The sequence below is a fragment of the Cetorhinus maximus genome, chromosome 5 (assembly GCF_964194155.1).
Source record: "Cetorhinus maximus chromosome 5, sCetMax3.hap1.1, whole genome shotgun sequence".
Classification (NCBI taxonomy): domain Eukaryota; kingdom Metazoa; phylum Chordata; class Chondrichthyes; order Lamniformes; family Cetorhinidae; genus Cetorhinus; species Cetorhinus maximus.
In genome coordinates, this window is record NC_135883.1 from 174,045,691 (window position 1) to 174,059,330 (window position 13,640).

Genomic DNA, 13,640 nt, shown 5'->3' on the forward strand with positions numbered 1-13,640 from the left:
CTTTCATGAATCCATGTTGACTTTGTCTAATCCCATTGATATTTTCTAAGTGTCCTTTATCACATCCTTTATAATAGACTCTAGCATTTTCCCTCCGACTGATGTTAGGCTAACCGGTCTTTAATTCGCTGTTTTTTCTCTCCCTGCTTTTTTAAATAGTGGGGTTACATTTGCCAAACTCCAATCTGCTGGGACTGTTCCAGAATCTACAGGATTTTGGAAGATGACAACCAACGCATCCACTATTTCCATGGCCACCTCCTTTAGTACCCTGGGATGTAGATTATTGGGTCCCGGGGATTTATCTGCTTTCAGTCCCATTAATTTCTCCAGCACTATTATTTTAGTAATATTAATTCCCTTCAATTACTCCTTCACACAAGACCCTTGGTTCACTAGTATTTCTGGGAAGTTATTTGTGTCTTCCTCGGTGAAGACAGAACTAAAGTAGTTGTTTAATTGTTCTGTCATTTCCTTGTTCTCTATTATAAATTCTCTCATTTCAGACTGTAAGGGACCTACATTTGTCTTCACTAATCTTTTTCTTTTTACATACTTATAGAAGTTTATTCTCATACTCTATTTTTGCCCTCTTAATCAATCTCTTGCTCCTCCTTTGCTGAATTCTAAACTGCTCCCAATTCTCAGGCTTGCTACTTTTTCTAGCAACTTTATATGACTCCTCTTTGGATCTAGTACTACCCTTAATTTCTTTTGTTAGCCATGATTGGGCCACTTTTCCTGTTGTGTCTTTGCGTCAGAAAGGAATGTATAACTGCTGCAACGCATACATTCATTGCTTAAATATTAGCCATTCTCTATCCACTGTCATGCCTTTTAATGAAGTTCCCCAATCTATCTTAGCCAACTAATGCCTCATACCTTTGCAGTTTCCTTTGAGAGTAAGAGAAAGTAAGAGAGAAAGCAAGAAAGTGCAAAGGAGAGAGAGATAGGAGTGCAAGAGGACAAAACCAAATCTGGATAAATAAAAGAGAATGTGGTGACCATTGTTGCTTTGGAAAAAGCCTATATTTTCATTTTGTGCAATATCCCCTTTAATTCCAAAGTGAAACTGGGGAGTATTCTGAAAGGATGTAATTGGACTTCCTAGTAAGCATTTTAGTGCTGAGAAATGCTCATGAGATCTGAGATTTCTTTAGGGATGAAAGTTAAAAGACAAAGGGTAAATAGACAACTAATTGGAGATCGAATTATAGTTAGTTTCAGAACCTGCAGTTTAGAACACAGAAGGGCAAGCAAGCTTAGCTCTACGAGTAGATCAGTTTTCTGTTTGGCAGGAAGAAGAAAATACAACTCTACATCACATTTACTCCTTCTGTCAATTATTTTGAATCTGTACCCTCTAGTTCTTGATGCTGCCTTCAGTGGGAACAGTTTCTCACTATTCACCCTGCCCATACCCCTCAGGATCTTGAATACCTCTACCAAGTCTCCTCTCAGCCTTCTTTTCCTCCAAGGAACACAGTCCCCAGCTCTCCAATCTATCCTCATAGCTACAGTTCTTTATCCCTGGAATCATTTTTGTGAACCTCCTCTGTATTACTCTCCAATGCCTTCCCATCCTTCCTCAAGTATGGCACCCAGAATTGGATGCAGTACTCCAGATGAGGCCTAACTAGTGTCTTATACAAGTTTAACATGACCTCCTTACTCTTGTACTCAATGCCCCTATTTTTTTTTCCTTGTTTATTCATTCATGGGATTCTCACTGGCTGGCCAGCATTTATTGCTCATTGCTAGTTCATAGACCATTTAAGAGCCAACCACATTACTGTGACTCCAGGCCCACAGACCAGGTAAGGACCGCAGATTTCCTTCCCTAGATGGGTTTTTATGATAATCGGCAATGGTTTCACAGTCATCATCAGACTTTCAATTCCAGATTTTTACTGAACTCACCATTTGCCATGGTGGGATTTGAACCCAGGTTCCCAGAGGATTACCCTGGGTCTCTGGAATACCAGTCCAGTGACAATACCACTATGCCACTGTGGCCCCTTATCAATAATGTCTAAATATGACTCCTCTTTGGATACTAGATGCTTTATTAACTATTCCCTCAAGATGCCCTGCCATCTTCAATGACCTATGTACATATATACCGAGGTCCCTCTGTTCCTGCACCTCCTTCAGATTCACAAAGAGCAAAACATTTTGTAAATCAGACAAAATGAATTATATTACATTAGACAAAAAGGTTGGAAAGATTTCAATACTGATTCATCCTTACAGATACAAAACCCCAGTGAAGCTTTACCACTGTCTCAACACCAAGGTTTCTTGCTTGGGTTAGCTCAGTTTCAAATAGTTTTCTCCCGGTGGACTGCTGAGCATTCAATAGATGATTTTCTTCAGCAGGTGTCTTTCCCTGAGACACTCCAAAACCACAGTCTAAACTCACTATTCCTTCAACTGCAGAGCAAACACATGAGTTCCCTAAACTCAGTTCCCCAGCAGGATTGCAGGATTTCTTATTAGAGAGATTAGACCTTCTACCTGCACCCTCTGGTATACACACACTAACTGACTGGCCTTCTGTGTTTCCCTGTCCCCCTGTGTGTCTCTGGACACTTGTCACTAGGCAACAGCACAATTTTTTCTACTTTATTTTTTATCTTCACCAAACTAACTAACCTCTTGGTAACCCATCTCTTCACTTCAAGAGTTATAAAATCTAATTAAAAATGCATGTATACAAACAAGCCCCCATACTTCCCAGCACCCAGCTCACAAAAACCTCAATGAAACTAAAATCAGGCTTTACCTTTCTTAACACCCAAATACAAAATACAAATTAAACTTAAAGCTATATATTGTTCCTAATAAAAGTGACTTGAGGACCAAATCCATTGAGTGGGAAGTGAAAGATCCCATGTACAGGAGGCTGAGTTGGAAAGACTGTGAGAGTTCACGTGGTGCCACATTTTGTTGGAAGTTATGTGAGTGCGTATCTTTGTTGTATCGACTATATAAAGTGAAATTTAACTTTTAATTTGAAATATCCTTCACCTGTTAACTAATCTTTGATCATGTTGAGTTGGTTTGTTACAGTAAAAGTTTTGCAAAGTGAAACCTTGTCCATTGGTTTTCTTTCTATTGGCATCCTGGGAATTCCTTCTTTTACAAGTTATTGGTCTCTATGGGGATTGTAAAAAGTAGGAAAGCCTCTAGAGAAAGTTAATGGGAAAAGTTCTGTTATTGTCAATCCCTTGTGTTAGCCTTTCTTTTCTTTCCTGATGTAGCTGGTGCTTCCGGAATATTCCATCCATGGATTGTTCTGTATAATGTTCCTGTGCGCACAGGAATGGCTGACACTGGGTCTCAATATCCCATTGCTCTTCTACAACCTCTGGAGGTGAGTCTGACAATATCTTACTCTGAGTTATTCACTGAAATGGCAGGGGATTTTATTAAGGAGGTACCTACAAAAGATGGAATGCAATGGTTCAAGAAGCTCAACACCACCTTCTCAAGGGCAATTCAGGATGTGCAAAAAATGTTGGCCTTGTCAGATACACTGACACTCCATGAAAAGATTCAAAAAAAGATGGTCAACCTGGGCTCCAACAGGAGGAAACCATTTCCCATCTGGCAGCCAGACAGATGGAATCACAGAGAGGGATTGCAAGGGAGAGATCACTGGGGAGAGAGAGATCCTGGAGAGAGAGAGAGAGATCCTAGAGAGAGAGAGAGAGAGATCCCAGGGAGAGAGAGAGAGAGATCTATCCCAGAGAGAGAGAGAAAGAGAGAGATCCTAGAGAGAGAGAGAGAGAGGTCCCAGGGAGAGAGAGAGAGATCCTAGAAAGAGAGACAGAGAGAGATCCCAGGGAGAGAGAGAAAGGCCTCAGGGAGAGAGAGTGTTTTTTACTCTTTTATGGGATGTGGGCGTCACTGGCTAGGTCAGCATTTTTATTGCCCATCCTGCATTGTCTGCGAGAAGGTGGTGGTGAGCTGTCTTCTTGAACCGCTGCAGTCCATGTGGTGTAGGAACACCCGCAGGACTGTGAGGGAGGGAATTCCAGGATTTTGACTCAGCGACAGTGAAGGAACAGTGATATATTTCAAAGTTAGGATGGTGAGTGACTTGGAGGGGAACTTGCACGTGCTGGTGTTCCCATGCAAATGCTGACCTTGTCCTACTAGGTGGTTGATGTCACACATTTGGAAGATGCTGTCTAAGGAGCCTTGGTGAGTTCTTGCAGTGCATCATATAGATGGTACACACTGCTGCTATTGTGCGTCTGTGGTGAAGGGTGTGGATATTGAAGGTGGTGGATGGGGTGCCAATCAAGCAGACTGCTTTGTCCTGGAACGTGTTGAGCTTCTTGAGTATTGTTGGACTTGCACTCATCCAGAGTGTTCATCACACTCCTGACTTGATGGTGCATGGATTTTGGGGAATCAGCAGGTGTGTTACTTATTGCAGGATTCCTAGCGTTTGACCTGCTATTGTAGCCACAGTATTTATATGGCTAGTCCAGTTCAGTTTCTGGTCAATGGTCACCCCCAGGTTGTTGATAGTGGGGGATTCAGCGATAGTAATGTCAAGCGGCATTGGTTAGATTCTCTCTTGTTGGAGATGGTCATTGCCTGGCACTTGTGGGGCACGAATGTTACTTGTTACTTGTCAGCCGAAGCCTGAAATTGCTGCATATGGGCGCAGATTACTTCAGTATATGAGGAGTCGTGAATGGTGTTGAACATTGTGCAATCATCAGTGAACATCTCCACTTCTGACCTTATGATGGAAGGAAGGTCATTGATGAAGCAGCTGAAGATGGTTGGGCCTAGGACACTACCCTGAGGAACTCCTGCAGTGATGTCCTGGAGCTGAGATGACTGACCTCCAACAACCACAACCATCTTCCTTTGTGCTAGGTTTGACTCCAACGAGCAGAGAGTTTTCCCCCTGATTCTCATTGACTCCAGTTGTGCTAGGGCTCCTGGATGCCACACTCTCAAATGCTGCCTTGATGCCAAGGATAGCCACTTTCACCTCACCTCTTGAGTTCAGATTTTTTGTCTACATTTTGTCTAAGTCTGTAATGAGGTCAGGAGCTGAGTGGCCCTGGCAGAATCCAAACGGAGCGTCATTAAGCAAGTTATTGCTAAGCAAGTGCCACCTGATAGCACTGCTGATGACCCCTTCCATCACTTTACTGATGATCGAGAGTAGACTGATAGTCTGATAGGAGTGGTAATTGGCCGGCTTGGATTTGTCCCGCTTTTTGTTGACAGGACACACCTTGGCAGTTTTACACATTGTCAAGTAGATGTCAGTGTTGTAGCTGTACTGGAACAGCTTGGGTATGGGCGCAGCTAGTTCTGTAGCACAAGTCTTCAGCGCTATTGCTGGAATGTTGTCAGGGCCCATAGCTTTTGCAGTAATGTGGTAATCTGAGGTGTAATACACCTTTAAGAGACAGGGTAGATGCAGGAAGGATGTTCCTGATGGTGGGGGAGTCCAGAACCAGGGGTCACAGTCTGAGGATATGGGGTAGACAATTTAAGACTGAGATGAGGAGAAATTTCTTCACCCAGAGAGTGGTGGGCCAGTGGAATTCGCTACCACAGAAAGTAGTTGAGGCCAAAACATCGTATGTTTTCGAGAAGGAGTTAGATATAGCTCTTGGGGTAAAAGGGATCTAAGGGTATGGGGAGAAAGCGGGAGCAGGCTATTGAGTTGGATGATCAGCCATGATCATAATGAATGGCGGAGCAGGCTCAAAGGGTCAAATGGTCTACGCCTGCTCCTATTTTCTATGTTTCTATGTAAGACACTGTGAGTGGATTGACCACGTGACTTAAGACCCAATAGCTGTGTAGCGCGGGCTACAAGTTAATGTTAGTCTAGAGTAGGGTCTGGTTGGAGAAGCACACATCATGTTAGTGCTCTGTTGTTTGTGTAAATAAATAGTATGTGCTTCATTTCATATTGGTCTCAGCGTCTGCTGTATATTGTAATCAACTGCCCTGCTGACAGATAAGCATGCAACTGGTTCATGAGCAAAGCGACCCCATAGTAAAACATAACAAGTATCCAGTGCCTTCAGCCATTTATTGATATCACGTGGAGTGAATTGAATTGGCTGAAGACTGGCATCTGTGATGCTGGGGACCTCAGGTGGAGGGCTAAGATGGATCATTCACTTGGCACTTCTGGCTGAAGATTGTTGCAAATGCTTCAGCCTTATCTTTTGCACTGATATGCTGACGACCCCATCATTGACGATGGGGATACTTGTGGAGTCTCCTCCTCCATTTAGTTTAATTGTCCACCATAATACTTAATTGGATGTGGCAGGACAGCAAAACTTACATCTCACCCATTGGTTGTGGATGCTTAGCTCTATCTATCGCTTGCTGCTTTCTTTGTTTTGTGTATAAGTAGGCCTGTGTTGTAGCTTCACCAGTTTGACACCTCCTTATTTAGCTATGCCTGGTGCTGCTCCTGGCATGCTCTGCTGCACCCTTCATGAAACCAGGGTTGATCCCCCAGCTTGATAGTGATGGTAGAGTTGGGGATATGCCAGGCCATGAGGTTACAGATTGTGTTCGAGTAAAATTCTGCTGCTGCTGATGGCCCACAGTGCCTCATGGATGCCCAGTCTTGTGTTGCAAGATCTGTTCAAAATCTACTATATTTAGCATGGTTGTAGTGTCACAGAACGCGAGGGAGGTATTTTGACAGGTAGATTGGTGAGGATGAGGGGAGAGAGAGACGTCCCAATGATAGAAAGAGACCTCGCAGACAGGGAGGACTCAGGGAGAGAGTGGGCAGAGAGAGATCTTGGGGAAAGAGAGAGTCCGGGAAGCGAAAGAAATACCAGGGTGGGATGGGGCAGTGTGACTCTGGGGACAGAGAGATCCTGGAGGGGTGTGGCGGTGGGGGGTGCTGAGAGATCCCAGGGAGAGAGAGATTCCAGGGAGAGAGAGAGAGATCCCTGGGAGAGAAATGCCTAGGAGAGGGAGAAATCCCAGGATTTGTGTGTGGGGTGGAGGGGGGGTGCACAGTAGTGAGATCCCAGGAAAGGGAGAGACCCCTGGGAGACGGAAAGATTCCTGGGAGAGGGAGAAATTCAAGGGTTGGAGGGTGGGGGTTCGTAGTGAGATCCTGGGGAGAGATAGATCCCAGGGAGAGAGAGAGAGATCCCTGTGAGAGAGAGAGGTATCCCAAAGAAGGTGTGGGGTGGCAGTAGTGAGATCCTGGGGAGAGAGAGAGATCCGGGGTGAGAGACTGCGTGGACAGCGATTGCGGGAAGAATGAACCTGGGGAGAGAGACTGTGGGGAGACCGATGGCAGGAGGAGCAAACCTGGGGAGAGCAGAGATCTTGAGGGGGAGAGAGTTTCCAGGAGAGAGATCCCTGGGAGAGAGAGAGATCCTCGGAGGTAGGGAAGGTGGGGGAGTGGTGGGGGGGTGGCGGTACGGTAGTGAGATCCCGGGGAAAGAGAGAGACCTTGGGGAGAGACAGATCCCAGGGGTGGGGTGCAGTGGTAGTAATGAGATCCTGGGGAGAGAGAGATCCGGGGTGAGGGACTGCGTGGAGAGCGATTGCGGGAAGAATGAACCTGGGGAGAGAGAGACCGCGGGGAGAGAAACCACGGGGAGAGAGAGAGAGAGATATAGATCCCAGTGCGAGAGAGACTTTGGGGAAAGAGATTTTTAAAAATGTATTCCTTCATGGGATTTGGGCATCACTGTGAAGGCCAGCATTTGTTTCCTATCCCTAATTGCCCTTGAACTGAATGGCTCGCTAGGCCACTTCAGAGGACCTTCAGTTAAGAGTCAACCACATTGCTGTGGGTCTGGATTCACATGTAGGCCAGACCAGTAAGGATGGCAGATTTCCTTCCTTACAGGCCGTTAGTGAACCAGATGAGTTTTTACAACAATCTACAATGATTTCATGGTCACCGTTACTGAGGCTAGACTTTAATTCCAGATTTTTAAATTAATTGTATTCAAATTCCACCAGCTGCTGTGTGGGATTTGAATCCATGCCCCTAGAGCATTAGTCTGGGCCTTTAGCTTACTATTCCAGTGACATCAGTACGCTTCCCCAATCCTGGGGAGAGAGAGATCCTGGGGAAAGAGATCCTGGAGGAGATCATGGGGAAAGATATCACAGAGAGAGAGAGAGAGAGAGATCATGGGGTGGGGAGTGGTGGTGGGGAGAGATTGTGGAGGAGAGATCACAGGGAAAGAGATTGTGTGAAGAGATCACAGAGAGATAGATCACCGTGGAAGCAATTGTTGAGGAGAGATTTGTAGAGAGAGCAATTCCAACTTTCCACCTTGCATATCATGGACCTCATCCCACTCATTTAATCAGCTCTCACCTTTCTGCAGACTCTACACCCATTTTAAATAAATGCTGAGCTAAAGAAGGGACGAGGAGGAAGGTGATGGTGAAAAGATTGGTTAAAGAGTTGAGCATTAAGGAGCAGAGGGATGTGAAGATGTGGGGGATATGCAGAGGGAATTGCAAAGAGGTAAATCTCAGCAGGTGGCTGTGTCCTTTGTGTGTTGCAGATATTTTCACAGCCCCACGGACAGTAATGAGTTAATGTACGATCCAGCGACAGTGATGAATGATGAGACACTCAACTACTGCCAGAAAGAAGCTTGGTGCAAGATGTCCTTCTACCTGATGTCCTTTTTCTACTATCTCTATTGGTAAGGAGGCATCCCACTGAGCACAACAGTGATTGAAAGGAGCTAAATTCTGGGGCTCAAAGGGGGAGGGGACAAGATCCCAGGGGTTAGCAGAAAGTACGGCATGTACAAAGACTTCATGGAAAACAGTTAGGGGCACATACAGTTTAAATTCACAGAGTGAATGTTAGCACCTCTTTGACAACCAAACATTTGGAAGAATAGGCAGGATTTGCGGTTTTACTGCAAACAAGGATCCCCAAACCCATATCCAAACTACAACAGAGTCTCTGAACTCATGGTCAAACTACAGTAATCAGAGTCTGAACTCATGGTCAAACTACAGTAATCAGAGTCTGAACTCATGGTCAAACTACAGTAATCAGAGTCTGAACTCATGGTCAAACTACAGCAAACAGACTCTGAACTCATGGTCAAACTACAGCAGACTCTGAACTCATGGTCAAACTACAGCAAACAGACTCTGAACTCATGGTCAAACTACAGCAGACTCTGAACTCATGGTCAAACTACAGTAATCAGAGTCTGAACTCATGGTCAAACTACAGCAAACAGACTCTGAACTCATGGTCAAACTACAGCAGACTCTGAACTCATGGTCAAACTACAGTAAACAGACTCTGAACTCATGGTCAAACTACAGTTAACAGAGTCTCTGAACTCATGGTCAAACTACAGTAAACAGAGTCTGAGCTCATGGTCAAACTACACCAAACAGAGTCTGAACTCATGGTCAAACTACAGCAAACAGAGTCTGAACTCATGGTCAAACTACAGCAGACTCTGAACTCATGGTCAAACTACAGTAAACAGACTCTGAACTCATGATCAAACTACAGCAAACAGAGTCTCTGAACTCATGGTCAAACTACAGCAAACAGAGTCTGAACTCATGGTCAAACTACAGCAAACAGAATCTGAACTCATGGTCAAACTACAGCAGACTCTGAACTCATGGTCAAACTACAGTAAACAGACTCTGAACTCATGATCAAACTACAGTAAACAGACTCTGAACTCATGATCAAACTACAGTAAACAGACTCTGAACTCATGGTCAAACTACAGCAAACAGAGCCTCTGACCTCATGGTCAAACTACACTAAACAGAGTCTGAACTCATGGTCAAACTACAGCAAACAGACTCTGAACTCATGGTCAAACTACAGCAAACAGAGTCTGAACTCATGGTCAAACTACAGCAGACTCTGAACTCATGATCAAACTACAGTAAACAGACTCTGAACTCATGGTCAAACTACAGCAAACAGAGTCTCAGAACTCATGGTGAAACTACAATGAACAGAGTCTCTGAACTCATGGTCAAACTACAGTAAACAGATGAACTCATTGTCAAGGCACAGTAAATGGAGTCTGAACTCATGGTCAAACTACAGCAAACAGAGTCTCTGAACTAATGTTCAAATGACAGCAGAGTCTGAACTCATGATCAAACTACAGCAGATGTCTCTGAACTCATGGTCAAACTACAGGAGAGTCTGAACTAATGGTCAAACTACAGCAAACAGAGTCTGAACTCATGGTCCAGCTACAGCAAACAGACGCTGAACTCATGGTCAAACTACAGCAAACAGAGTCTGAACTCATGGTCAAGCTACAGTAAACAGAGTCTCTGAACTCATGGTCAAGCTACAGCAAACAGACTCTGAACTCATGATCAAACTACAGCAAACAGTCTTTGAACTCATGGTCAAACTACAGTAAAGAGAGTCTCTGAGCTCATGGTCAAGCTACAGCAAACAGACTCTGAACTCATGGTCAAACTACAGCAAACAGTCTTTGAACTCATGGTCAAGCTACAGCAAACAGAGTCTGAACTCATGGCCAAACTACAGGAAAAAGAGTCTGAATTCATGGCCAAACTACAGCAAACAGAGTCTGAACTCATGGTCAAACTACAGTAAACAGACTCTGAATTCATGGCCAAACTACAGCAAACAGAGTCTGAACTCATGGTCAAACTACAGTAAACAGACTCTGAACTCATGGTCAAACTACAGTAAACAGACTCTGAACTCATAGTCAAACTACAGTAAACAGAGTCTCTGAACTCATGGTCAAACTACAGTAAACAGACTCTGAACTCATAGTCAAACTATAGCAAAAAGAGTCTGAACTCATTGTCAAGGCACAGTAAAGAGAGTCTGAACTCCGGGACACCCTGGTCCACTCCTCCATCACCCCCTACTCCTCAACCCCCACTTATGGCACCTCCCCATGCCCACGCAGAAGATGCAACACCTGCCCCTTCACTTCCTCTCTCCTCACCGTCCAAGGGCCCAAACACTCCTTTCAAGTGAAGCAGCATTTCACTTGCATTTCCCCTAACTTAGTCTACTGCATTCGTTGCTCCCAATGCGGTCTCCTCTACATTGGAGAGACCAGACGCAAACTGGGCGACCGTTTTGCGGAACACCTGCGGTCTGTCCGCAAGAAAGACCCAAACCTCCTTGTCGCTTGCCATTTTAACACTCCACCCTGTTCTCTTGCCCACATGTCTGTCCTTGGCTTGCTGCATTGTTCCAGTGAAGCCCAACGCAAACTGGAGGAACAGCACCTCATCTTCCGACTAGGCACTTTACAGCCCTCTGGGCTGAATATTGAATTCAACAACTTTAGATCTTAAATTCCCCCTCCCCCCCATCCCCACCCCGTTTTTTTTTTTCCCCCCCCACCCGCTTTTTTTTTCAATAATTTATATAGATTCTTCTTTCCCCACCTATTTCCATTATTTTTAAATCTAAAACTAAAACCTTTAGTCTTTCCACCCCACCCCCACTAGAGCTGTACTTTGAATATCCTGTTTTCCATTCTTAATTAGCACTTTTCTCAGACAAAGACCACCACCTTCAACACCTCTTTGACCCTTTTGTCTGTGACATCTTTTGATTATCTGCTCACACCACACCCTCAATGTGTCTCTTCCCCACCCCCCCACCCACCTTAAACCAATTTATATTTCTCCCTTGTTGAAACTATGCTGCAGTTCTGCCGAAGGGCCATGAAGGCTCGAAACGTTGACTGATTTCTTCTCCGCCGATGCTGCCAGACTTGCTGAGTTTTTCCAGGTAATTCTGTTTTTGTTTTGGATTTCCAGCATCCGCAGTAGCTTTTAGCTTTTTTTTATCTTTGAGTCTGAACTCATGGTCAAACTACAACAAACAGTCTCTGAACTCATGGTCAAACTACAGCATACAGAGTCTCTGAACTAATGGTCAAACTACAGCAAACAGAGTCTCTGAACTCATGGCCAAACTATAGTGAACAGAGCCTGAACCCATGGTCAAACGACAGCAGAGTCTGATTTCATGGTCAAACTCAGCAAACAGCCTCTGAACCCAGGGAGTGCAGACAGAGCCAAGCTTCTAGCACCACAAGTAGCCTGTCTGTACAGCAGGGGAGGAAGAGAGAAAGAACAATTGTAATAGGGGATTCTATAGTCAGGAGAACAGATAGATGCTACTGTGGCCGTCAATGTGACTCCAGGATGGTGCGTTGCCTCCCTGGTGCCAGGGTCCGGGATGTCACTGAACGGCTGCAGGGCATCCTGAAGGGGGAGGCAGAGGTCATGGTACATGTTGGTACCAGTGACATAGATAGAAAGAGGGATGAGGTCTTGCATCAAGAATTCAGGGAGTTAGGCAGTAGACTAAAAAGCAGGACCTCTTGGGTTGTAATCTCTGGATTACTCCCAATGCCACATGCTAGCGAGCTCAGAAATAGGAGAATAGCGCAGATGAATAAGTGGCTTTAGAATTGGTGCAGGAGGGAGGGGTTTAGATTCCTGGGTCACTGGGACCGTTTCTGGGGAAGGTGGGACCTGTACAAGCGGGACGGTCTACATCTGAACCAGAGTGGGACTAACATCCTTGCGTGCGGGTTTGCTAGTGCTGTTGGGAGGAGTTTAAACTAATTCGGCATGGGGAGGGGACACAGAATGTTAACAGAATAGGGACGCATCATAATACAGTAAAACAATCAAATCAGAGGGAGCATAGCTGCATTAAGTTTCAAGGGAGTAAGGCAAGGCTGGATGGCCTCTACTTTAATGCCAGTATTACAGGTAAAACGGATGAGTTAAGGGTGAGGATTGACATGTGGAATTGTGATATAGTAGCCATCACTGAGATGTGGTTGAGGGAGGGGCAGGATTGGCAGCTCAACATTCTGGGATATAGAATCTTCAGGTGAGACAGGGGAGGGGGTATAAGAGGAGGAGGCATTGCATTATTAGTTAAGGAGTCAGTTACTGCAGTAAGGAGAGATAATATCTTGGAGGGGGCATCGAATGAAGCTTTGTGGATGGAGCTTAGGAATAAAAAAGGGGCAACCACATTATTAGGTGTTTATTATAGACCCCGAGATAGTCAGCGGGAAATTGAGGAGCAAATATGTGCACAATTTGTGGAGGTGTGTAGAAACAATAACAATAGGGTAATTATGTTAGGTGATTTCAACTTTCTCAACATTAATTGAAATAGACATAGTGTTAAGGGCTTGGATGGAGTGGATTTCTTGAAATGTGTACAGGAGAACTTTTTAGGTCAATACGTAGAGGGTCCAACAAGGGATGGCGCAGTGCTGGACCTAATTCTCGGGAATGAAGCCGGACAAGTGGCTGAGGTGGTGGTGGGGGAGCATTTTAGTGATAGCGACCACAACATGGTACAGATTAAGTTTGTTATGGCCAAAGAAATAGACAAGTAGCAAAAAAATGTTTTGGATTGGGGGAGAGTGGATTTTAGTAAAATAAGGCAGGATCTGGCCAAGGTAGACTGGGAACAGCTAGTTGTGGGGAAATCTACAGAGAAGTAGTGCGGGGCGTTCAAAAAGGAAATGGGGAGGGTACAGGGTCAACATGTTCCCTCTAGGGTGATAGGAAGGAGTAACAAGCCCAGAGAACCATGATGACCAGAGATA

At 44.8% G+C, this 13,640-nt stretch overlaps 1 protein-coding gene across 1 annotated transcript in view; it reads left to right on the forward strand.

The window, feature by feature from the left end:
- Window positions 1–13,640, forward strand: part of cnih3 (cornichon family AMPA receptor auxiliary protein 3) — a 107,615-nt gene that overhangs the window by 62,854 nt on the left and 31,121 nt on the right. The window contains exons 4-7 of the mRNA XM_078542880.1: window positions 3,264–3,376; window positions 4,427–4,429; window positions 8,556–8,699; window positions 11,054–11,141. Of these exons, the coding sequence (XP_078399006.1) occupies window positions 3,264–3,376; window positions 4,427–4,429; window positions 8,556–8,699; window positions 11,054–11,141 (348 nt within the window). The remainder of the gene's footprint in view (window positions 1–3,263; window positions 3,377–4,426; window positions 4,430–8,555; window positions 8,700–11,053; window positions 11,142–13,640) is intronic.